This window comes from Equus asinus, chromosome 20 (assembly GCF_041296235.1).
Source record: "Equus asinus isolate D_3611 breed Donkey chromosome 20, EquAss-T2T_v2, whole genome shotgun sequence".
Taxonomy (NCBI): Eukaryota; Metazoa; Chordata; class Mammalia; order Perissodactyla; family Equidae; genus Equus; species Equus asinus.
Window position 1 is genome coordinate 88,722,951 of NC_091809.1, and position 23,439 is coordinate 88,746,389.

The 23,439-nt window shown below is 39.4% G+C and overlaps 1 protein-coding gene and 1 pseudogene across 1 annotated transcript; both read left to right on the forward strand.

The window, feature by feature from the left end:
• LOC106830227 (E3 ubiquitin-protein ligase TRIM22-like) lies at window positions 1-13,148 on the forward strand. Its single transcript, XM_014839657.3, is given in 9 exon segments — window positions 1-151; window positions 5,073-5,552; window positions 6,136-6,231; window positions 6,885-7,115; window positions 10,609-10,631; window positions 11,873-11,973; window positions 12,277-12,303; window positions 12,562-12,968; window positions 12,970-13,148. Coding segments are annotated over 8 exon segments (1,332 nt in total). The 5' UTR covers window positions 1-151; window positions 5,073-5,132; the 3' UTR covers window positions 12,997-13,148.
• A 237-nt stretch (window positions 13,149-13,385) lies between these two features.
• Window positions 13,386-19,258, forward strand: LOC106830183 (ankyrin repeat domain-containing protein 40 pseudogene; annotated as a pseudogene).
• The last annotated feature ends 4,181 nt before the right edge of the window (window positions 19,259-23,439 follow it).

Below are 23,439 nucleotides of genomic sequence, written 5' to 3' on the forward strand. Positions count from 1 at the left end.
TCAACTTTCATTTTCACTTGGCTCATTTTGCTCTTCCTTGGATAATTCACGCCACTGGTTTGGGGAGTGAATCCTGCTTGTTTCTGCCCTTGGCCTGTCTTCACCTTCACTCTTCTCCAAGAAATCACGCCTTCTCCATTGGTGTCTGGAGGTGAGCTGAGTAGGTTTGGAGGGCAGAGGTTGGGTGACTTCTGTAGAAGAGATTGCATTGAAAGGGTGAGTTAGATTTGTCCTCAGGAAGCTGTTCTGAAGGTGGATACAGGCCCTGCATGCAGGCTTCCTGCTGAGAGTGCTTCCTGACTGAAGTGCTGTTTGGGGAAGAGTGGTTTTAAAAGAAGGGAACTTTAGAGAAGTGAAAGGCTTTATTTGTTTCAAGAAGAGACTGTTATTTCTTCAGGCTGAATTTATGCTCATTTCCTACTAGATCTATAAGATTGAATTGTTGCTTGCCACCTACAGTAAGACTCCTGGATTTTTCAGGGGTAGAAAGTCTTTTCCCCAAAACAGAAGAAAAAGCAGAGGGATCTTTGAATCCTAAAGTTTAATGCTTATCAGTGTAACAATCTAGTATTTCTGTATGTCTCTGTAGATCAATTCTCATCACTTATCCTCTCTGTGCTTAGGAGCCTTGATGGGGTGACTATTGGCAAGCTCTGTAGCCTTTCCCTGTTCACTTGTTCAGACACAGGGAATTGCTGCGGGTCCTTAAAAATTGCTGCTCTTATCATCTTTCCCCTTGGGCCATATCTGCCACCCAGAAACAGCGCTCAACTGAGAGATCAGAAGCAAGAGGAGCATGTAGAAAGATTTTCTAGAAATGGTATCTTTTCTCAATTTAACATACAAAATGAGTTACTTGATTAGTGTTAATGATATAAAAAGATGTCAGACGGGGCCAGCCTGGTGGAGTGGTGGTTAAGTTCATGCACTCTGCTTCGGTGGCCCAGGTTTGAGTTTCAGATCCTGGGAGGAGACCTAGCACCACTCATCAAGCCGCGCCGTCATGGCATCCCACATAAAATAAACGATGATTGGCACAGATGCTAACTCAGTAACAATCTTCTTCAAGCAAAAAGAGGAAGATTAGCAACAGATGTTAACTCAGGGACAATTTTCCTCACACACACACACACACACACATAAGATTTCAGAAGAAGCAGTATGCTAGCAAGATCCTGAGACCCATGAGGGAAAGAAGTTAGAGCAAGAGAGTCTCTGTGGTTGCTCTGCCCTCTAATAGACAGTAAAGCTGCATCCACCTTATTCAGGTATGTGGAAGACATCAAGGAAATGTCTTTTATCAATCTAACTTCCGTTCATGTGACCCAATCTTCCTTTGTTGAAGACAATTTAGGAGATTATCTCCTCTGCTACATATCCTTATCCCACCTCAGCCATAAGTCCGTGTTAGGCACCTGTCTTCTGAACTCATACAGTATACCTGTGTCATGCCATTTATCACAGGGATTTAGAATTGATTTGCTACTTTTCTTTTTCTGTCTTTAATTTGCTAGACTTACAAGGAGTTCATATTAAATGCTCTTACATGACGACCTGGGAAATAAAACATAGCATTCTATTTGGGAAAACTGATTCTTTCTATTTAACATCAGGAATTTGTGGCTTCACTATACTTAGAGAAACAGTTTTACTCCACTCACTCTAGAAGAAAGTTCTGTCCGTGTCCTTATTCTTTGGAATTTTACATAGTTATTGTCTTTCAATATCTTTTTTCTTGTATTTCACTGTCACCTCTGGGATATGTTGAGTTTGTATTCTCATGAACTCAGATACCAGAAGAATGTGTGAGGTGCCATCACCTGACTCCTATGTCAGCCGACCTACCTGGGAGTTCTCTCAGTCAGACACCGCTCACGTTCCCATATTTATCTCCCTCAGGGGGGACACTGCTTAGGGAGAGGATGTGTCATCCTCCACGTGAGAGGACTCGAGCTCCTCTGCACATTGCCTTTCAGTGTGCATTGTGTAGCAGATGCTTTGACATTAACTCCTTGTGTCCCTGCTGTGAAAATAAATTCTGTATTCCTATGGCAGAAAGCATGCTCTGCTCTTCCTTCTTCGATAGGGTCTTGACACCTCTCAATATAGCTTGGATCTTGAATGGGATGAAAAATGGTGGAGGCCCCACCCTCATATTTGGATCCCAGCATGAGTCATAAACAGGATTAGACATTATCTTGTAATATCTACCTGGTATAATGACTATCTCTGATCTTGATATGCATCAGAGCCTGATCTGGGTCATAGTCTTTGCAGCCAAGGGCTAACTTGAAATGGCCTTTTGGCTATTTTCAATATCTACCATTAGCTGGATTACACTTCCCGTTCATATTCAGCCTCAGTCTTTATCAATTACCCTTCATGGATGATGAACATGCCACAAATAGACACTTTCAGTAGGTCTAAGTTTATTTCCATGCAGTCTTTACTTTTGTCTCCCTTGTGCAGAAGAAAGGGAAAACTTACTTGTCTCATGGAGATCTTTCTTTTACCATCTAATTGGGCAACTGTCAAGACATTATACCTACTGAGATGTGCCTTTTCTTTGTTTATTGCTTCTTGGCCTCATTTGCCTGAAGCTCCTGACAGAATTCCTCATCATAGACTGTGGCCACAGAGCCATAGTTGAGTCCAGGTCAGAATATAAACATCACTGTGCCTCCACTCTGTGATCCCCCCTCTGACTGACCACCAGCAGCAGTTTGCAATCTGGATGGCCATTTCCATCCATGTGACCTAATAAGACATAAACTGCCAGTATCAATTAGCTTAGCTGGGGGATACAGGAGACACAGCATGCAGCATGGCTGCATCCGTTGACTCTCAGTGATGAATGTTACTGTGGCATAGGAAATACCGTATCCTGGTCATCTCAAGTTTTTAAGAAGCCAGACTAGGTGAATGTGTATAAAACTACCATATTTTAGATAAGCCTACTGCTACAAAGAACTCATTACCTTTGGAAAGCCCATTATCGTAGCTTCCAGGGGCCTAAATAAGACACAATTTGATTATAAGTATGACATTCCTCTTGTGAAAAATGAGGTCCATGCTTAACAACTGGAATTTTAATGTCAATTTAAATGTTTCCCACTTCAAATATAGTTTACACATAAGGATATTTTTACTATTCAAGCAGCTGAACTTCCACTTTCTTGTAACACGGTAACCAGTAGGTTTCCCAGAAAAAAAGCCCAAAGAACAAAAACCTAATAGGAGAAGAGTAAGCCAATATCATCTTTACAGGAAGAAAGAGCTCGGCTCTGATGCTCACCCTTTCTTCCCACTTATCCAGTGTACCACCCCCTCCTATCTCTCTACCTCATCTTGTCTTTCACTCTCGCCTGCTGCTCTTCATTACTTTCATCACTTTGTCCCTCAAGCTATCACCGTTTCTCCCCTGAGCAACTGTGCATGCATCCTAACTGATCTTCCCAATTCCACTCTGGATCCATCCAACATTTCACAGCTCACATGCAGAGCTAAATATGTCCCCACTCTTCTCTGATGGGAAAACATTGATAATTTCTACTTTCTCTTGGAAAACAGTCCCTCAAGGTTACATAATTTGGGAAGTGTCATATTTTGTGGTCACCGCAGGCTCACATGAAACCAAAGGCCCAGCGGTTTTCTCCACAGCAGCCACACTGGTACTTGGAAACTCATACAAGATGATATGACTTCCATGAACACGTCATTTCATCCACCTAATACATTTTGTCCTCTCTTCTCCCATATTTCCTTCATCTTCTTATGTTTTCACGTCCGAATTCTTGGATAACCCTCCATTTCTCCACGTTATTTTGACTTCCCAACAACATGGACATCTCTCTAGCAGTGGTTTACACCTCTTTTCTTTCGACACACAATACTGAATATTTAATTTACTATTACTTTCCTTGTGAATGTCAAGTGCCTAGCCGTTTAAATTTTCTGTTTAGGCTGTTGTGTTTCTAGATATTGGTCCAGTTGGTAGCATAATTAATCATCAATTATAATTTGTTGAATTATCTTTCCAAGTATTTTGAAACTTCTTTCTCAAGATTCATATTCACTTCATCTGTGCTTCCCTTTCTCCAGGCATATGATGTGTGAGACCCTATGAGTATATCCATATCATCACCCTCTGTACCATCCACATAAAACACATCCTTAGTCTCTTATCAATGACCTTGGCATGTTTCCAGGCTAAGGTGAGATCTCACCATTTACAAACACAAAACTCCCCAGAACTTCTCAATGGGTGTGGATTGTTTCACTTCCACACCCCATTGCTCTCGATATTAATTGGATAGATGAAGTTTCTTTGGTTTGTTTTGAGTAATTCTGTAGGGTAGGCAGAGAAAGGCCCTTTAAGGACCCTAGATACATAAGTTTCATCTCAAGTCTGTGTATGGATGATAAATGAGGTTGGTAAGTCACTTATTATCTCTATTTATACATCTGACAAAGGGTTTGAACACAGATTGTCATATGTTATGTCATAGTAATAAGAGAAATCATTGCAAACAAACAGCAAGTGAGAACAATGGTTACACTGTAAATAAGCTAGAGCAGATCTTTCTGATCAGAGAAGATGTAAGGAGGGAGATCACCGAAGTATAAGAGGATGTCATACTGAAATCAGGGCAGCATTCCTTGCTCAGAGAAGAGCAAGTGTAAAAGCTCAGAGGCATAAGTGGTTCAGTGCTTTTAACATCCAGGATGTGCTTTTGGCATAGGAATGAAAAAGTAGGGTAGACAGTGGGTCACACATGGATCTTAGTAGAAAACACCTCGGGTCATCCTTTCTTTCCGTGAAAGAAAAGGGGAATATCAGTCACTGCAGAAATAAGGATGGGTTTTACAGGGGTGATGAATTGGAAGGGAAGTGTTTGAGATTTTTTGAAAAATTCCTTTTACCAGATCATCAACCTTCTTCCCTTCTTTGGCCACCTTTTCTTTTCTGCCCTTTGATATATGTCTTGGTTTGTCCTTGATTTCTACACAATTAGTATCATTTTATTACTTCCTTTCTTATTCTGCCCCACTTTACCTTCCCAATCACGCAGGGATCTGTGCATAGGAGGAGCCTCAGAAGTTAGGACACGTGGGACCGGGCAACAGATGTGATGGCTTCAGGAATCCTGGTGAGCATAAAGGAGGAGGTGACCTGCCCCATCTGCCTGGAGCTCCTGACAGAACCCCTGAGCCTAGACTGTGGCCACAACTTCTGTCAAGCCTGCATCACCACAAACAAAGATTCCAGGATTGACCAAGGAGGAGAGAGAAGGTGCCCTGTGTGCCAAATCCCTTACCAGCCTGGGAACCTGAAGCCTAATCAGTCCATGGCCAACATAGCGGAGAGGCTCAGGGAGGTCAAGTTGAGGCCAGAAGAGGAGCAGAAAAGAGATCTTTGTGTACGTCATGAAGAGAAACTCCAGCTCTTCTGTAAGGAGGATGGGAAGGTCATTTGCTGGCTTTGTGAGCGCTCTCAGGAGCACCGTGACCACCAAGCATTCCCCATGGAGGAGGTTGTGCAGGAGTACCAGGTAAGAGACCATCATGGAAAAAGACAAGGTAGAATGGTACTTCATGGGAAATATACACTGTGCATTCAAATTTAGTGATCTTGAAAACAACTCTGAGGCTTGAGATCACTTCCTATATTCGCGTTCCAAGGCCTAAATGACATTTCTATGCATTCCATCCAATTATAAAAGGATAAGCCTATGATACAGACTTTTAGACAGAAATAGATATTTCTGTACCTTGTTCTAGTAGATGGCGATTTGCTGCCCAAGAAAAGCTCTTGTTATCTCTTGGAACAGGAGGGTGAACTGAGGAGCTGCATGGATTGAAATGTATATTCTTTCCTCAAGATCACCTTTCTTCTTCTAGAACAAAGAGAATCAATCTTCTCTTGGGGAAGGGATGCTGACTCTTATCACTTGAGTCTTAAAGGACACATTCACCACCTCAGGTTTTCTTCCAAGTCATAGATTCTAATTTTGTTCTCATAGTTTCTGTAAACTCTAGTCTATCTGGAGATCAGCCTCAATTCTTCCCCACTTATCCTCTATTCCAATGCAAGAAAACCCAGATCTTGACTTTGCCTTAATTCCTCTCTCCCAGGAGAAGCTCCAGGAAGCTCTAGAGAGGATGAGAAAGGAGCTGCAGGAAGCTGAGAAGTTGGAAGCTGATGTCAGAGAGGAGAGAACTTCCTGGAACGTAGGTGGGGTCACTTCCTGAGGGAGTTAGACTGAATTTCTGAGCAAGACCTTGGGTGTTAGGTACAAGGATCCCCCCTTCCTCTTTGTTTCCTGATATTTGATATGTCCAAAAGTCATTTGAATAGTCATCTTCTTTATCCTTTCCCTAGTAGGGTGGGGCTGGAAAGTGAGTATGTCACAAATGAACATAGATTCTTGGAGGAGGTATTCCCATAGATGGACTCTCTGATGAGGATGGCTAGTGAATGCTGTGTTCCTTTCCCGTCACGTTTTTGAGATGTTGACTCCTCTACGGGAAGAGATTGTGCAGTGGCTCATGGTTCTGTCCTGAGTGTTCAACTTTTGGAACAATGTGGGGTGAGGGTCAGGAGTAATGCAGGGAGGCTGCATTGTTCTGGACAGCTGTGTGAAAGCTGAGCCACATACAGCTATCCCTTTCTTGGCTCAAGGTTGGCCTCAATATTGCACACTTGAGGGCGTTGTTTTGAATGTGATGAAGAGAAAATAATTGGAAAAGTCAGTGTCCCCAAGAATTTCTCCCTTGCTTCTATCTCATTGCCCTGTGAGAACTTCCCAAACAGTAGACTTCTTTGTCCAGCTTCTAATATCTGCATGAGAGCCTGAGTTCCTCTCTCTTTCTCATTCCTGAAGAATCAAATAGAAAGTGAGACACAACGTATCCAGGCAGGGTTTAAACAACTGAGAGGTATCCTGGACGATGAGGAGCAGAAGGAGCTACTAAAACTGAAGAATCAGGCAGGAGATGTTCTGCACAACCTGGCAGAGGCTGAGAATCAGCTGGTGGAGCAGAGCCAGTTGGTGAGCTCTCTCATCTCAGATCTGGAGCATCGGTTGCAGGGGTCAGCACTGGAGATGCTGCAGGTAAGACTTGGGAAGAAGCCCCAGCATCTGAGATTTGGCGAAAAAGCAGACTAGTTTCCTTTTCTGTATTACTGTGTTCTTTGTGCTGGTGACATTAAGGTTCCTTTGGTCCTGCACTACATCTTCCCTGCATCTATTTCAGAGGTTATAGAAATAACTGAAAGCATGGATAACAAGGGAAAAGTCTCATTTTTATTTAATTTATCAAGTGCCGTACAAAAATTTGACCTTGGAAAGAAGATCCATTGTATCCAGTGATATTCAGTAGGCCCCCGTTATCACTGATGTGGTGTAAAGCATTTATGAGATACCTCATCATAACCCAGCTTAATCATAGGCAAACAAATGCAGTTTGGATTCCAAAAGGTTTATCTTTTTATACCTTATAGAAGCATTTGAGATATGCCCCCCTTCTCTGTTTTTTTGAAAAGAAACCGTGAAGTACTGGTTTCATTCATTCTTTAAATATTCAATAGATTTCACCAGTGAAACCTTCTTACTCTGGGCTTTTGTTTTTGGAAATATTTAAAATAATCTTATTTTTACTATATTAGGTTCATTTAGATTTTTTACAGTCTTTGTTTCAGTTTATGGTAATGTATGCCTTTTTAGGTACTTGTCCATTCTGTCTCAGTTGTCTGATTTCTAGATGTAAAGTTAATCAGAATAATCCCTTATAAACACTTCACTTTCTACAGGACTCACAGTAATGTCCCTTCTTTTATTCCTGATTTTGTTGATTTACTTTTTTTCTTTGTTTTTTGTCAGTTTAGTTATGTTTAGTCAATTTTGTTAATGTTTTTCATGAAACAGTCTTTTCCTTTCATTGATTTCATCTATTTTTAAACCTTTTATATCCGTTATTTCTGCTCTCACCATTAATGTTTCATCGGGTGTGTGTGTGCAAGTGTGCACGTGTGTGGTGACTTTAGTTTGCTGCTCCTTTTGTACTTTTCTTAAAATGGAAACATAGATCACTGATTTGAGACCATCTTTTCTGATCTAGTGTTCGAAGATATAAATTCATTGCTTTAGCTGTATGGCATACTTTTTGATTATTTCTCTTTTATTTTCACTCAATTCATCTTATTTTCAAATTTCCTTTGTGATAGTTTTGTTAAGCCTTGGAATATTTGAAAGTGTGTTGTTTAGTTAAAACATATTTACTGATTTCTTACATTTCCTTCTGCTGTGGACTTCAAATGCAATTCTTCTCCTAAATCAGAAACATGTATTTTATTATTTCAATCTTTTAAATATATTGACAGTGGTTTTGTAGCTTAAAATATTGTATGTCCAGAAAGTTTTTCCACATGAACTTGAAAATTCTGTGTATTCTGCATTCATGTGTGAAATGGTCTATAGAGGTCTGTTAGGTAAATTGGTAGATAGTACTTTCTATGTCTTCTCTATCCTTGACAGTTTGCATGCAAGCTGTTCACTCAATTATTGAGAGTGAGTTATTAAATTCTCTGTGTATTATCATTGAATTATTTTTCCTTTTAATCTTGCTTTTTGTATGTTGAAGCTTTTTTGTTAGGTGCATATACATTTATAATCGTTATACCTTTTTGATGTCTGATCTTTTTGTCATTATGAAATTTCCCTCTCATTCTCTCATAAGATTTATTGTATTAAATTTCCTTTTATCAAGTAATAATAATATAGGCACTTGAGCTATCTTATGATTGTTGCTTGTGTGGTGTATATTTTTCTACACTTTTACAAGTGCCCTATTTGTGTTTTTGAATCCAAAATATATCTTACAGATAGCAATAATTGAATTTTACTTTTTATTTAGTGAAACAATCTCTGCTTTTTAATTAGAGTATTAAGACAATGACATTTAATGCAAGTATTGATATTACTGTATTTAAATTTAGCATATGCTATTTGCTTTATCTATGTATCCTGTGGTTTTTGTTCACCTCTTTCTTCTTAAGAAGCTTCTTTTGTGTTAAAGAAATCTTTCCAATATAAAATTTTGTTTTCCTATTCTCTGTTTTTTTTTGTTTTTTTTTAGTTCTTTTCATAGTGGTTGTTCTCATGGTTACAATATGGACCTTGTCCTATCATGATCTACATCAGATAAATAATAGTTGAATTCTAGTAAAGTATAGAAATTTGCCTTCAACTCTACTTCATTTCCTTCCAACAACAACAGAGTGATGCTTTCAATATTGGCATCTGATCCAGTGCAGGCCAATGCCATGCAGGCCTCTGAATTAGTTATGATAACTGACAAGAGAAGTCCTCTTTTATTCTGTAGCTTGTATCAGGAGATTTATGTTCCCTTCATGAACTGAGAAAAAAGTCAAGATAGAGGGAATAAATAGAATTTGGAGAAGGACATAGACCAGATCCTGATGACCATGTCTGAGCTTCAAAAATAATCTTTGAGCAAAGTTATATTTACCTCCCATACTTTTCTCTACTCAATCTAGTTTTATTTGGTTTTTGTCATATTGAAACAAAAGCTCTAATATAGAAAGCAAAACTCTTGTTTTGGCATGTGTAGGCCCAGCTGTTGGCCTAGTTTTTGGTGACATGGAGGATGTAAATCCAGGATAAAAATGCCCAAATATATTTGTACTTATCTGTTCAAACAAATAAAATAATATCTGTGATGATAAAGAAGGTCACATGACTAAAATCTGTTAAGAATGTGGACTAAACTGGCATGATAGAGACTGAAGAGGAGGGTAAATATTGTACATTTATAACAGTGACTAATTGGATATTGCTAATATTATGAGCGATGGGTCTAAGAGAGGAGACAATTTGATGTGTGAATACTGTTACCTTTTACACATCCTAAGTTACTGGTTCCTGTAGCTTTTTAAATACTAAATATATTAACCTGAATGTAAGAGGAAATATTGAGTAACAGTAAAGTGTTGGAAATTAACTAGACATACATGTGTGTCGAAGTGAAGAGAGTAGATGATGTCACTTATAGACAGTGTATAAAATGAGAAGAGATAGACTTGAAAAATGCCACATTAGTACATTTGTTTGCTTGTACCCTCAGCAAAAGCCATGTAAACTTCTTGAGGAATATTATGACCATTTACTCATCTTTGATTGTGTAAAGGCTGGCATAATGCTTGGTAAATAAACGTACATCAATGTACATTTTCATTCAACAATGAAAGAACAATGAATTATTGAAATCTTCTCATGGAGAGCGTTATGTATTTTGGATAAAAAAAGTAGGAACCTCTTGTTTTCCTCATAAATATGTCTCACATCCAGATTCTGGAAGCCTCATTCTGTACTTCAAAAGTCTCAAAGCTGTTACTAACTTTTAAGATACATGACAATATCTCACGAATGTTCTGGAGTGTTTGTCCTGGGTCTTGTCTTTACTTTGGGCTCTCAATTTGGACCAGGTCTTTTCTCACCACATCTCGGGGTGGTGGGTGTTTGATGAAGTATTGTAAGTGGGGAGGACGTATTATTTCTTCACTAATATTTTCTCTTTGCTCCCCAGGATGTAAATGGCATCCTGCAAAGGTATGTGAAAGAAACCAGAGATTGTCCTTCCATGCCTTGAAAAGAGTTTTACAGTCTTCAGATGTGATGGTCAATGAAAATAAAATATCACTCAAGGCAGGAAATTTGAGTAGTAGTTTTATTCTGAATTTCTCTTCATATACACGGCTTGAGTGTTCTATAACTTTTGGGAATGAGCCAGATTCATTGGTAGGGGATTTAGGTGGTGAGAAGTTGCAGAGTTTGGGTCCATAGCAATATTAGGGATAATGTGTTGCCTTTTCAGAGTCCTGTGACTTTATCAGTTTTCTTCACCATGTGTGCCTGTATCTAACTCAGGTGCCTGTATTTCACAGGAGCTTTACTTGCCGTGGGAAGGTAGTGTCTTCTTTATCTGCCAAAAATCACCCATAATTGGAGACAACTCCTTTATGTTTAAATTTCTGCCCTGGAAATAGAGGACCAGGCCCATCTATGTGCTTCAGTTTAGGTTTTCCAAAACAGACTTAAATCTCGGGGAATATTTTTGCCCTGGTGCAAACAATTAATCCATCTCAGTCACAGACATTTGAAGCCAGAATGGAGAGGCTACATCTCTGTGTCTAAAATTGTACACCTATGTGGCAGCATCAAGCTCTTTCCTAACACATGAAATTCAGACTACTATTACTTTGTTGTTCATAATATCTTCTTTTCCAAGTGTTTATAATTTTTCCCAAAGGAACTGAAATCACAGATGTTATTCTGAGGGCCTCCCTACTAGGGAGCAGACTTTGAAGATCTCGGTTCATTCTAGACTGTATTCCCACACTTGACATGTCTTATACACCTGGCAGCCAGTTTCTGCAGGCCCATTTTCTGATTCTCTCTCTTGGAACGCACATCCATTCAGTGGCTTCACCAGAAATTAATTTTGTTAGTGTACCAAAGTTTATTTTTTTGGTGTAATATATCCATTATTACATATATTTTCACATGATTTCTCGGAGATAGGGAGGGAGATGTTAATTATTTTATTTTGGAAGGAAGAAACTATGCCTCTGAAAATTCAATACCTTCCCATAGTCACACAGTGGGTAAATGGAAAGGTAGAGATGAGCATGTTTTTTCTGGTTGCAGCATCAGGGCTCTCCTCTCTCCCATCTGCAAGCTCTTCAGTGAAGAGTATTTCAGTGTGTCAGTGGATGAAAGGTGAGGGAGGCAAAGGTCTTGGAGAGACCTAGGTCAGAAATGTGGTGATCATCAACTTTTGTCTTCTTTAGGAGTGAGACCTGGACCTTGAAAGAGCCAAAAAAGGTTTCCAAGAAAATGAAGCGTGCATTCCGAGTTCCTGATCTGAGCGGGATGCTGCAAGAGTTTAAAGGTGAGGAGGGACATGGAAGAGTGTGGGTGTTGAATTCTTGTAGTATCAGGGAAAAATGGGAGAATGAATGCTGTTTCTAGATTAGGGTCAAAGAGGGGAGGCAGGCCAGACAAGGAGAGAGAGATTCTGTTCTGAAGATGATCAGATCTAAGGGGGAATGCCCAGCTATCTGCTTTGTCCTCTCATTCACCAGTTCATAGCCTTACAATGATCCCCTCCCCTGCCTCCACTCTAGAGCAAGGACGGGGATGAATGTTTACTGCTTTGCTTCTAACAACATCATTGCAACTTTTGTCATTTCAGAGCTCACAGAGGTCCAATGCTACTGGGGTAAGAAGAAGTTACAGGGTCTTCAAATCTCCATGCTCTGATCCCTTTTCTGAAGTTGTGGTTACTAATAGGTCCCATGATCTTAGCTTCATGTGTTCTTCCCCAAACACACAAACATACAACAGCTCTTAAGTGTCCTAGTCATCTCTGACACATCACCACAAGTTCCTCCCAGTCAATTCACAATATTCCTCTTCACAATGTCACAAGATGCAACCATTCTATGTCCCTCACCTGACCCTGTGATTTTTCTTACAGTGGACATGATGCTGAGTCCAACTAGCTCTAGAAAGATTGTTGTATCTGCGGATCAGAGACAAGTGAGAATTATGCAACCTGTTACATCTGGGGATACAGGTTCATATGATTTTTCTGTTTTTGATGCTGTCGGCCTCCAAAGTTTCTCCTCAGGGAAATATTATTGGGAAGTAGATGTGTCCAAAAAGAATGCCTGGATCCTGGGTGTATGCGATGATGAATTTTACCACGGCAGAGTATTATTGTGTTACTTGATCCACAGAAAGGCAAATCGTCAAAATATTTGCTCCAGATACAGACCTCGAGCTGGGTACTGGGTTATAGGATTACAGAATGGATCTGTGTACAATGCCTTTGAGGACTCTTCCACCTCTGATTACCATGTCTTGACTATTTCCATGGCTGTTCCTCCCCATCGTGTTGGGGTTTTCCTAGACTATGAAGCAGGCACTGTCTCATTTTTCAATGTCTCAAACCATGGGTCACTTATCTACAAGTTCTCTGAATGTCACTTTCCTAAGACTGTTTGTCCATATTTCAATCCTTGGAACTGTCCAGGCCCCATCATCCTGTGCCCACCGAGCTCCTGAACATTCTTAATCCCTCACCCACCTCGCTTAGTGCCCTTGTCCTGGGGCTCATCTCCTGCACCTGAGTTGATTTGCACCATTCTGACTGCCTCTTCCTTTTTTCCCCATTCATTTATTTATAAAGTCTTTCTATTAGTCAGCTAGGGCTACCTGACAAAGTATCAGAGACTGGGTGACTTAAATAATGGCAGTTTATTTTCTCCTGGTTCTGAAGGCTAAAAGTCCAAAATCGAGATGTCAGTACAGTTGGATCTTTCTGAGTGCTGTAATGAAAGGATCTGTTTGTGGTTTCTCTCTCTGGCTTGTAGATGACTGTCTTCTCCCTGTGTCCCTTCACATCATCTTCACACTGTGCATGGCTCTGTGTCTAAATTTACTTTCTGTTTGTTTATTTTCTGTGTGTGTAAGGAAGATTGGCAAAGAGCTAACATCTGTTGCCAATCTTCCTCTTTTTGCTTGAGGAAGATGGTCGCTGATCTGACATCTGTGCCAGTCCTCCTCTGCTTTATGTGGGATGCCACCACGTCATGGCTTAGCAAGTGCTTCTAAGTCTGCACCCGGGATCCGAATCTGCAAACCCCAGGCTGACAAAGCAGACCACGCAAACTTAACCACTATGCCATGGGGCCAGCCCCTAAATTCCTTTTTTATACGGACACTGGACATCCTGGAATGGGACTCATCTTGATAACAGGATTTTAATTTAGTTACCTCTATAACAACCCCATCTCCAAATTAGGCCACATTCTGAAGTATTAGGGGTCAGGACTACAACATATGAATTTGAGGGAACACAATTCAATGCATAAAAGTCTGTACACTTCCTTACCATAAAGTGAAAGCTTGAAATTTTCTTCCTAATATCTTTTTTCCATTAGGAGAGAATACTTTTTTCCTTGTATTTCCAAGGGAAACACATCTAATCCCTCCCATAGAAAGAATAGTATTGCTGTTACTCATCTGACATTTGTTTTCTCCCTCATTCCCTCTGCTGCTTAACAAATTAGCAAAGGAATGCTTGTCAGCCCTGTCCATGTTATCTAGGAGAGTTCATGGAATCTGTCCCTAAACAATGAATCCTTAAGAGTCTGTTGCTTTTAGCAATGGCTCCCCATGTTTATCACAGAGGGAAAGCAAGAAGTACGTAAATAAAATATTTACCAAGGATAGATATTTGGCGCTCAGTCTCTTTGCTTGCAAGTTGTTTAATCTGGAATGAGCTACTTAACATGTCTTGGAATTATTTTCTTAAAATAAAAATTGATGTGAAAGATTGTACGTAATTCCTAGGATAACTTTGAGAACGTATATTACATTAAATGTAAAGTTCTTTTCTAAGAGTCTTAGTTGTGGGAATAAATATTTGTTATTATCACTGAGAAAGTGTAAGCTACATTAATGTCCTGAGGAAAAGTTTTATTTTGGTTTGTTTTTTCTTCAATAAAATGATAATTGGCTCTAGTGAGGTCTCATTTTTCACATTCCAAAACCTCAATGCAGACAGCATAAGTTAGCATGATCCATTCTATAGAGAGGGTCATGTCTAGGCTGTCCTTGTGAGGGACAGCCCTTGGGCAATCCGTGCTTGTCCTTGTGGTGAAACACCTGGGTTTAACAGAGTATGTACTACCTTAAGCACTTTTCTTCTTTTTTAAAAAAAGAAATCATTTTTGAATTATGATAAAGAATAGAAATACTTTTGATAGGAAAAATATGAATTCTTTTTATGGAATTATGCATTATAACTTAAGGAAGGGTATGCCACTATACAAAATTTGAATCAAGATTTGCAAGACTGGAGAAGGCTTGGGCCTGTGGACCAAGAGTAGCAGGGGAGTGGTGGGTGGCTGCACCTAGGGGGACACTTGAGAGGAGCAGATACTAGTGGAGAGTGAAGTGAATGTGAATTCCCCAAATGAGGTCAACAGCTGGTCTGTTTATACTGGTCAGGTAAACACAATCATAGCCAGGGAGTCAATTATCAAAGTTAGGATCTGACAAAGTGAATATTACCACAAAAGGAGAAATGCCAGTTTAAGTAACATCAAGGAGAGGAATCAATGAGATTATAGGAGTGGAAGAGGATGATGTGAAGACAAAAACCTACCCTAGCTGAAGAAGGAGTGAGACCGGCCCTTTGTTCTCAACTATTTGGCCAAACCATTCTTTCCATTTGTCTATAGCCGCACAGCAGAGAATTCAGGCAAGTTGCAGAATGGAGGCCTCTCCAAACCTTGTGAATCACACCTGTGGAGGGTTCACCTCCATTACTGCCCCCTGGGGAACTTGCCCCTGCTAGGAGCCTTTCCATGAGACCACACCTCTTGGCACTTGTTCCTAACTGGGATGCCTCTCCTCTCTGCCATGCTCAGAACATGAGAAAGCACAAAACTAGGTCCTGTTTGTCAGCCACCATGGAATGAGAGTCACTCACTGTTCTCTTCTGTCCTGTGCAAGCACCAGTGTCTCTGGAGCCTCAAAATGGGATGTGTAAAAGATCATTGCCAGCATTCTATCCATTTGTCTTCACTGGAGCATTTCCACTTAATAAGCAAAAGCTGGTATTCCAGGTGAGGATTCAGAACCCATCTACTAGAGAAAGTGATTTCATTGAAATTGAACAGGACTGACTGGAGTTCACCCTCCAAGAACTGCTTGGAATGAGTTGCTTGGAGCTGAGTGTTAGTCCAGATTAAGTGAAAAATAGCAGGAATTTATCCCATACGCTGATAAGAAAGGACGAAGATGTCTCTCAACTCCAAGATTTCCCATGGGACAGGTTCTAATGGTAAGTGAAAATAATTTTCTGTTCAGAAATGCTGCATCTACACTGACTGAAAACTCTTGCTACAACAAAAGAGCTTCAAAACTCACTCATTAGTCCTGCAGCGACTTTTATCAGTGAGTATTGTGACAGTGTGTGTCACCTCTGGGCCAAGGACTAGCTACTGATATAAATGCCTTGGATGCTTAGCAGAGCCCCTGCCAAAGTAGGAAGCCCTTGGCCCCCAAGAAGCATGTGGCACACGTCCAAACCTCTTCATGCACAGGGAACCTGTTGCTTGAAGCTATGGACAGCTGAGAATCGGTCTGGAGAGGCAGAAGCCAGTGGTTCTATATGCAGTGTCTTTTACTTGCAGAATGAAAGAGAGTTGTGCAAGCTGGAGCTGAGACAGAGTGGAGGCTGTTTCTAGATACTGCTGTTGACAGTGCACCCGAAGGGCCAGATGCGGATCTGCTTTTCTTGATGTTGATTCTCTCAACTCTGCTGAAATGCGACCTAACTAGAGAAAAGAACTAGGGAAAGCACCGGTACTGGACAAGGGGATTTTAGTGTGACTTGTCGCTGTTAAATTTCACAGAATGTAGTTATGAATGTTACAGGAGTTAACATATTTAAGAATATAGTTACCTAATTTCAAATATGCTGTAAACCGAAAAAGCTTTCCGTCTTCCACTTTTCCCCTTGTCAATACTCATGCCTGCTTTTCTGACTCTAGTCTGCCAAGGCCTAGACAGTCATCTCTGCATTACCTCCACTTAGTGGTCTCTAGAGAAATCTCTCACAATTTCTGAAACAGCCTTCAGTTTTTTTTTTTTTTTAAACTCTGAATGATTCCAGTCATCTGTGTGCTTAATTGCACCATATGCTAAGAGAATAAACATTGCCCTTCAGTGTTCTCCACTTTCATTTTCTACTAGAAATGAAAAGCAATTTTTGAGACAGACTGTGTTGCTATTTTAAAGGTTATTGTGAGAAACTGAGCTAAAGATGTGAGTGTCTTTATTTTTAGGTCAAAGATAAAGCTCATTGTGAAATTATTGGGATTTTTACACAATTCTGAAATCTTTTGCTGTTGTAAACAAATAATTTCATCTTAGTGATCCCCCACTACCACACCAATCCACTTAAACACAGGCAACTGTGAGTTCACCAGGCCTTGTTTTGGAAAAACAAACACCTCACTGAACTCTTGAGCATAGCATAAGAGTTTTTTTCTAAGAATGCATTCAAGAATTCTTTTTCTTCTTTCAATGTCTTTAATGTTAACAGAAACCCACTCTTTTGTTGAAATAAACAGCTTATCTTTGGAAATAAGAATTAACCCACTCAGACAAACAGGAGACCAGCCATTTGAGGTGGGCCGTTGAAGAGCATCCCTACTGTCTTAAGACGATTTTTCCCAATAGTGCTGACATTTTCCAGAGAAGCTTAACTTCCTAAGTGGTTAAGTTTATTGGGACACTAGGACTGAAAGAGAAGATGCAGAAGATGTCAGTGAACGAGAATGTTGTGCTAAGATAATGGCCTCCTGCTCCGCCTAAATACAGAGCTGATGTTGAGGTGAGTTCAAGGCCAACTTCACAGAGTCACTCTGTTCAGTGACTTAATTATATTCCACGAGTGACTGAGGATGAGTTATTCCCCCTCATACAGTGTTTGCACAGCAGAGTAAAGTTGACTTATTAACCCCTAACTCCAAAGCGCTTTAAAGAAGAAAGCTCACTGGTCTTTCAACCACTCAGTAGCTAGTTTAGCTAGATATTCTAACATTTTTTTCCCTTCGCTTTGGAAAAAGTTACATTTATTGATATAATTAAGGTTAGTTCTATCCTCGAATAAATAAATTCAGTATTAATTTATGTCTAAATCGTTAAGGTTAAAACTCTTCCAGCCATCCAGAGCAATGAAAATTCTCAGAAGCAGTGGAGGCCCCTGGCTGGGAGGTTGCCTGTATAGGAACAGCTCCAGGCATTTCCTGGGCTTGGAAACAGGCTAACAAGGGGCTGGCATCTCCAGGGAGAGACGGGCCAACACTGGTCTCTCCTACCTTTATAAAGTCCTCTATGGTCGACTGACTCCTGCCTATCGCAGTGGGATAAGACTGCACAGTTGCTGGTAGCTGAGTTTAAAGTCTTACTCTATGCATTCAGAGAAATACTTTTATATGCTTTGTGTATTTTATAACAAGGATTTTTCTTTTAGTTAAAAAGAAATTAACTGTTAACTCTGAATTCACCACTCCTTCTGCACTGCACATTTAAAGCCCATATTTACTCTGTGTGTAAACATCACTGAAGGTTTTTTCTTTGTGCATTGCTGACTCTTCAAACATAACGAGTATTACTATATTTAAACATTGACTGAAAAAAAAACATACGTGGCACTTTAGAAAAGGATGTGTACCTTGGTCATGCTGGATGAAAATGAAAGTGCCTTGCTTGGGATCAATGTAAATATCTGTACCTCTCTCTCACTCTCTAATTGTATACACACACACACACACACACACACACACACACTCATATATACATATATACACACATATAGTTATATATGTAATCATTTGTATAAATATATGTATATACGTTAGCATTCTCCTGGTTGGTCTTTACAAACATCATAAGAGGGAGAAGTTTATATCAGGAGGTTAAAAGAGTTCAGCAACTGTTAGAATTTCTCCCTGTGGCCCCAAGGCTGATGAATGAGGCAGAATTACTACCAAGTGTATGTCACTCCAGCACCTGAGCTGTCTCTTCTGTACCACACCTCAGTGAAGACAGCAGCCTGACTCTCAAAGATGTGGGGCAGAAGTGACTGCCAGGAAATGTTGACCTGCAGGAGAGGCCTGGGACATATTAAGAGAAACCTTAGGTGCCAGGAAATGTAAGTTGATATGCTCAATTCTTGTAGCCATACATGAGATGGGAGAAGACATAAAAGTGATAATATTATGCTGAGCTACTTTAGGACTAGCATGCTACTGCAGATGACATGAAGAGAATATCTCTTCTCTTCAGTGTAGAGGGTGAACATTGTAATAAGATGGTTAAAAGGCCGCAACAGGAAAGTAGACCAAATTTTGTATAATGTTATAACCACTTAGTTGTCCTTATCAAATTAACTACTTTCAATGGAATTCAATTTCTCATTTATAAAATAAATAAAAATAATAAAACTTACCTGATGGGGATATTGTGGGAATTATTATAGTAGATTTGTAATAACTTCTGATATCTTCCAGCACATAAGCACTGACTCAAGGTGGTGTCTATTCAAGTTTTTTCTTGGCTTCCTTTCTGACTTGAAATAAATGATTTTAAGAAAGCATATTCATTCATTTTAAGATAATTAGCTTTGCTTCATTTCAAGAAATAAAATAATTTGAATATAGAATCACAGTCTTTACAATTTTTTCTTTCCAATTATAAAATAAATATTACATTATTGTAAAAATAACTTCATTCTCATCATCTTCTTCTACAATTATTATGGCCTCTTTAACTCAATATACTAGATAAAAGGTATATCCATTTTCCATTGCTGCACAACAAATGATCAAAAGTGAAAAGCAATATGATATATTGGCATATATGAGGAAGGCATTTGGTTTAGAACTAATTCATCCCGACCCCGATTTTCCAGAAAGGCCTGATGCTGCCCATTCAGCATGTATTGTATATCTCCTTTAAACATTTACAATGTCTCAAAGCTAAGAATGATGTCTTAAACATAGGACTGTTATCTCCCTCCATATCAACATTTCTTTAGGGGTAATTCTTTCCAGTCAGAAACTAAGGATTAATTTCTGACCTGTGCTCATCTCATTGACCATTGACCTGCTGTGCTATCAAAGCATCTCATGACTGTAGTAAAAGAGATATTCCTCTCATATGAGAAGTATATTCCTTGTTCAAAGATGGTATATAACCACTCTGTACACCTCACTTCTTCCGAGTGCTTCCTTCCTTAGTGGATGTTCTCTCCCAGGCTATACGGTCCTTAGGATTGGATCATAATAGACTCACCACAGTTTGCTTTATAGATTGATTATGGAGTATTTGCATTGATCATTTCTTGGTGTAGTCATGGCAGGATTTCATAGAAACCCACTGGAGACCACCTGGAATCTACATTGAACCAGTGCTTTGTACCAAAGGGGCCAATTGAACTCCCCTTGATTCACTGAATTCTTCAGCTGATCCTAGTGAGTTCTCCTGCAACCCCAGATCTCCTCATTTTTAGACTAAGGTCCAAGAGTTTATCTTTTAGGTCTTAATACTAGAAAATTTGAGTGGTACCGGTACATTTCTTAGGTAAGAGGAACCTAGCAGTAATTTCCTAGGCCAGAGGAACCTAGGTGAAACTTTGGAATGAACTGAATTCATTGTCCTTTTAATTTGGCCTTAAATTGCAAAGAATTGTGTGTATAAAGCCTGAGCAAACTGTGTAATAGAGAAATGAGAATCTGAACTTGTTCAGCTGTGAAGAGAAGGGACGCCAACTTCTTCCAGCTGAAAGGCATTTTCAGGTGACTGAGAACCTTGTGGAAGTGTTGGAGGATCAATCCTTGTGATGAATAGTTGTCCTAAAGGGAACTCCATTCCACACTAAATAATTAAAGACTCATCCAAGGATGGGTAAATGAGGAGTAGTCTTCTAGCACTCCAAGCCCCCACGGCAGTGTTAGATTGCTAGCGGGAGAAATCGAGGCACATAACAGATTGCTTATGACCTTTCGTTAGAGAGTAACACTCACAAACACCACATTTCTGACCTATTATACTGTCCTGAGAAATTGTTCAGACTTTACAACAAAGAAGAAAAACTATGAGAAAACTGAAAATCATGCTTCTAAAGCTGACCAGCTTCCAGATAGACAACCACACCCTGGAACTTCAGCTGGTTTCATGTACAATGTGTATGGGAACAATGCTTGCAAGTACTTGACAAAATGGGAAGAATTAACTAAGGATGACTTAGGTCTTAAAAAGCCGAAGTGGGGAAGGTTCGACCTGTTAAAACTTGTGTATTTGCATACAAGTTGAAAAAGTCAGCTGTAAAATTAAAACAAAAGAATGAGACGCCTATTACAATTGGTATTGCACCTCTTCGTATCTCCCACCTCCTCTGCTTCTGGTTTTGGCACTTCGGAGCACATCTTCCTGTTCTCCCTTAGCGCCTTTATATTGTTTCCTTTCTGAACTTCTGTACCCCGACCTGGCCACTTTATATCCTCCTCCTCCTCCACCTCTAGAGGAAACAATGAGTAACTCTCAAGGAGCAAATACTGAGAGTCCTAAAGTTAAGCTGGCTCTCTTTAAGGAGAAATTGGTTGCTTGTGTATACTCCCTGGACTTGAAATGAACTTAGAAATTCAATGAAGGATTTCCCAGACCCTTTGCAAATCCTTTAGGGTTTGCTGGAGCATTTGATTTAATTGTTAGGACATGTGCACCAGGGTATTCAGATTTATATCAGCTTGTGCATTTGTTGGTGTGTACAAACAAAGCAAAGGAAAGGATAAAAGAGGCAGATTGGAAAAATACCGTGGAGGATTTTCATGAATTTGAGCCTGATGACCACAAGAATTGTAGAGATATGGCTCAGGACTTACATAGAGCCATTCTTGTGATTTTTCCCTGGAGAATACACTGGACTAAAGTCCATCAGTGTAGCAGAGACTGGAAAAATCTATCTTTGATAATTTTGAAAGGCTTGAGAAAACCTTCACACAATACTCTGAAATGGCTTCTAAAAGTTTTCAGGATCATCAAAACGATCCAACTTTAAATTCAATCTGCTTAGAAGAATTAGATGAAGAATTGACAAAGTTAATTAAAAGACATGAATTGGATTCTTGGATTGAACTTTTCTACACAATAGTGCTCTTGTCACTATTGCAGATAAGCTGTCTAAAACCTTACAAAAGAAATAAAACGTCACTAAGGTTATGAGTTTACAAATATAACAGCTTAATGATCCAATGAAAACCATCCTTTAAAAAAATAACCAGAAATAGAATGACTGCACTTGTTGCTGTTGCAAAAAGCCTGGTCATTGCAAATGAGACTGCTGTAAGCTCAAACGGGATTTGGAGTGCAGCAGCAATAAACAGAAATAGGAGTGCTCCCAGGGTTATGAGAGGCATTTCCCCTCTTCCTCACTAATAACTTAGAGGAAATTGAAATAACTATCAGAGAGGAAACTTAAAAGGCCCTTGTAGATACCAGGGCTGAATGATCTGTTCTTAACTCTATTCTTATTCATTGCCCTCTCCCTTGGAGTAAATAGACAATTCAAATGGTAAAAATTTCAGATTTACCAATTCAAGTTTTTAAATTGGACCCAATAAGTTTTCAACTAGGAACCATCACAGGAAAACATGTATTTCTCCTGGTAAAATGTGTTCTAATTCATTTGATAGGAGGAGATCTTGTAGAAGCACAGAATGCCCATATTTCCTTTTCATGAAAGGGCCAAATGCTTCTAGACTTAGAAAATCAGGATGCTGACCAGAATGTAGTTACTAGGTAGTTGATGCTTGTAAAATCAATGACTCAAATAGAAGAGGAAACTGATGACCTATTATTACAAGTACCTGGAGAATTACAGTCATCATCTTCTTCAAGATATTGAAAAAATTACATCAGCCCCTACTATTAAGATGACTGTTGTCAACTCTAAGCCTCTACCTGATATTTGGCAATATATATCAACTTAAACTAGAGGCATTAAATGGAATAAGGTCTATCATTCAGGAATTTCTTGAAAAAAGGTTTATAATTCCTTATACTAGTCCTTGTAATACGTCTATCTCACCTGTAAAAATGCTGAATGGTAAAGGCTATAGATTTGTTCAAGAGCTGAGAGCTATAAATAATGTTGTGATTCCCAGATATCCTGTGGTTCCAAATCCACACCCTTGGTTCTCAGCCATTCCCACGGACAGCTGCTATTTCTCAGTAGTTGAATTATGAAGTCCCTTCTTTATTATTCCTGTGGAAAAGAATAGTCAATATTTTTGTGCCTTCACGTGGGAAGAATGACAATATACCCACACAGTTATACCACAGGGCTATATTGAAAGCCCTACTTGCTTTTCCAAGCTACTCAAGGCTGATAGAGCTAATGTAGATTTGTGTAACAACTCTACTTTAATTTAATATGTGGATGATTTGCTTTCGTGTTCAAAGACTAAGCTGGACTCTCAGAATGATGTGATTTATTTGTTACAACAATTCGCATCTAAGGGGCATTAAGAGTCCAAGGATAAACTTCAATTTTGTTTGCCTATTGTAAATTATCTAGGACGCAATATCTAAGTTGGACTATTGATTGATTATGAAAGGATTAAAGAAATCTCTGCTTTTTCTCTCCCTAAGACAAAAAAACAAATAATAAAAATAAGGGGATTCCTAGGACTAACCAGATATCGCAGGAACTGGGTACCTAAATTTTCACTTATTTCCCAACCTTTGTATACATTACAAAATCTCACCACCC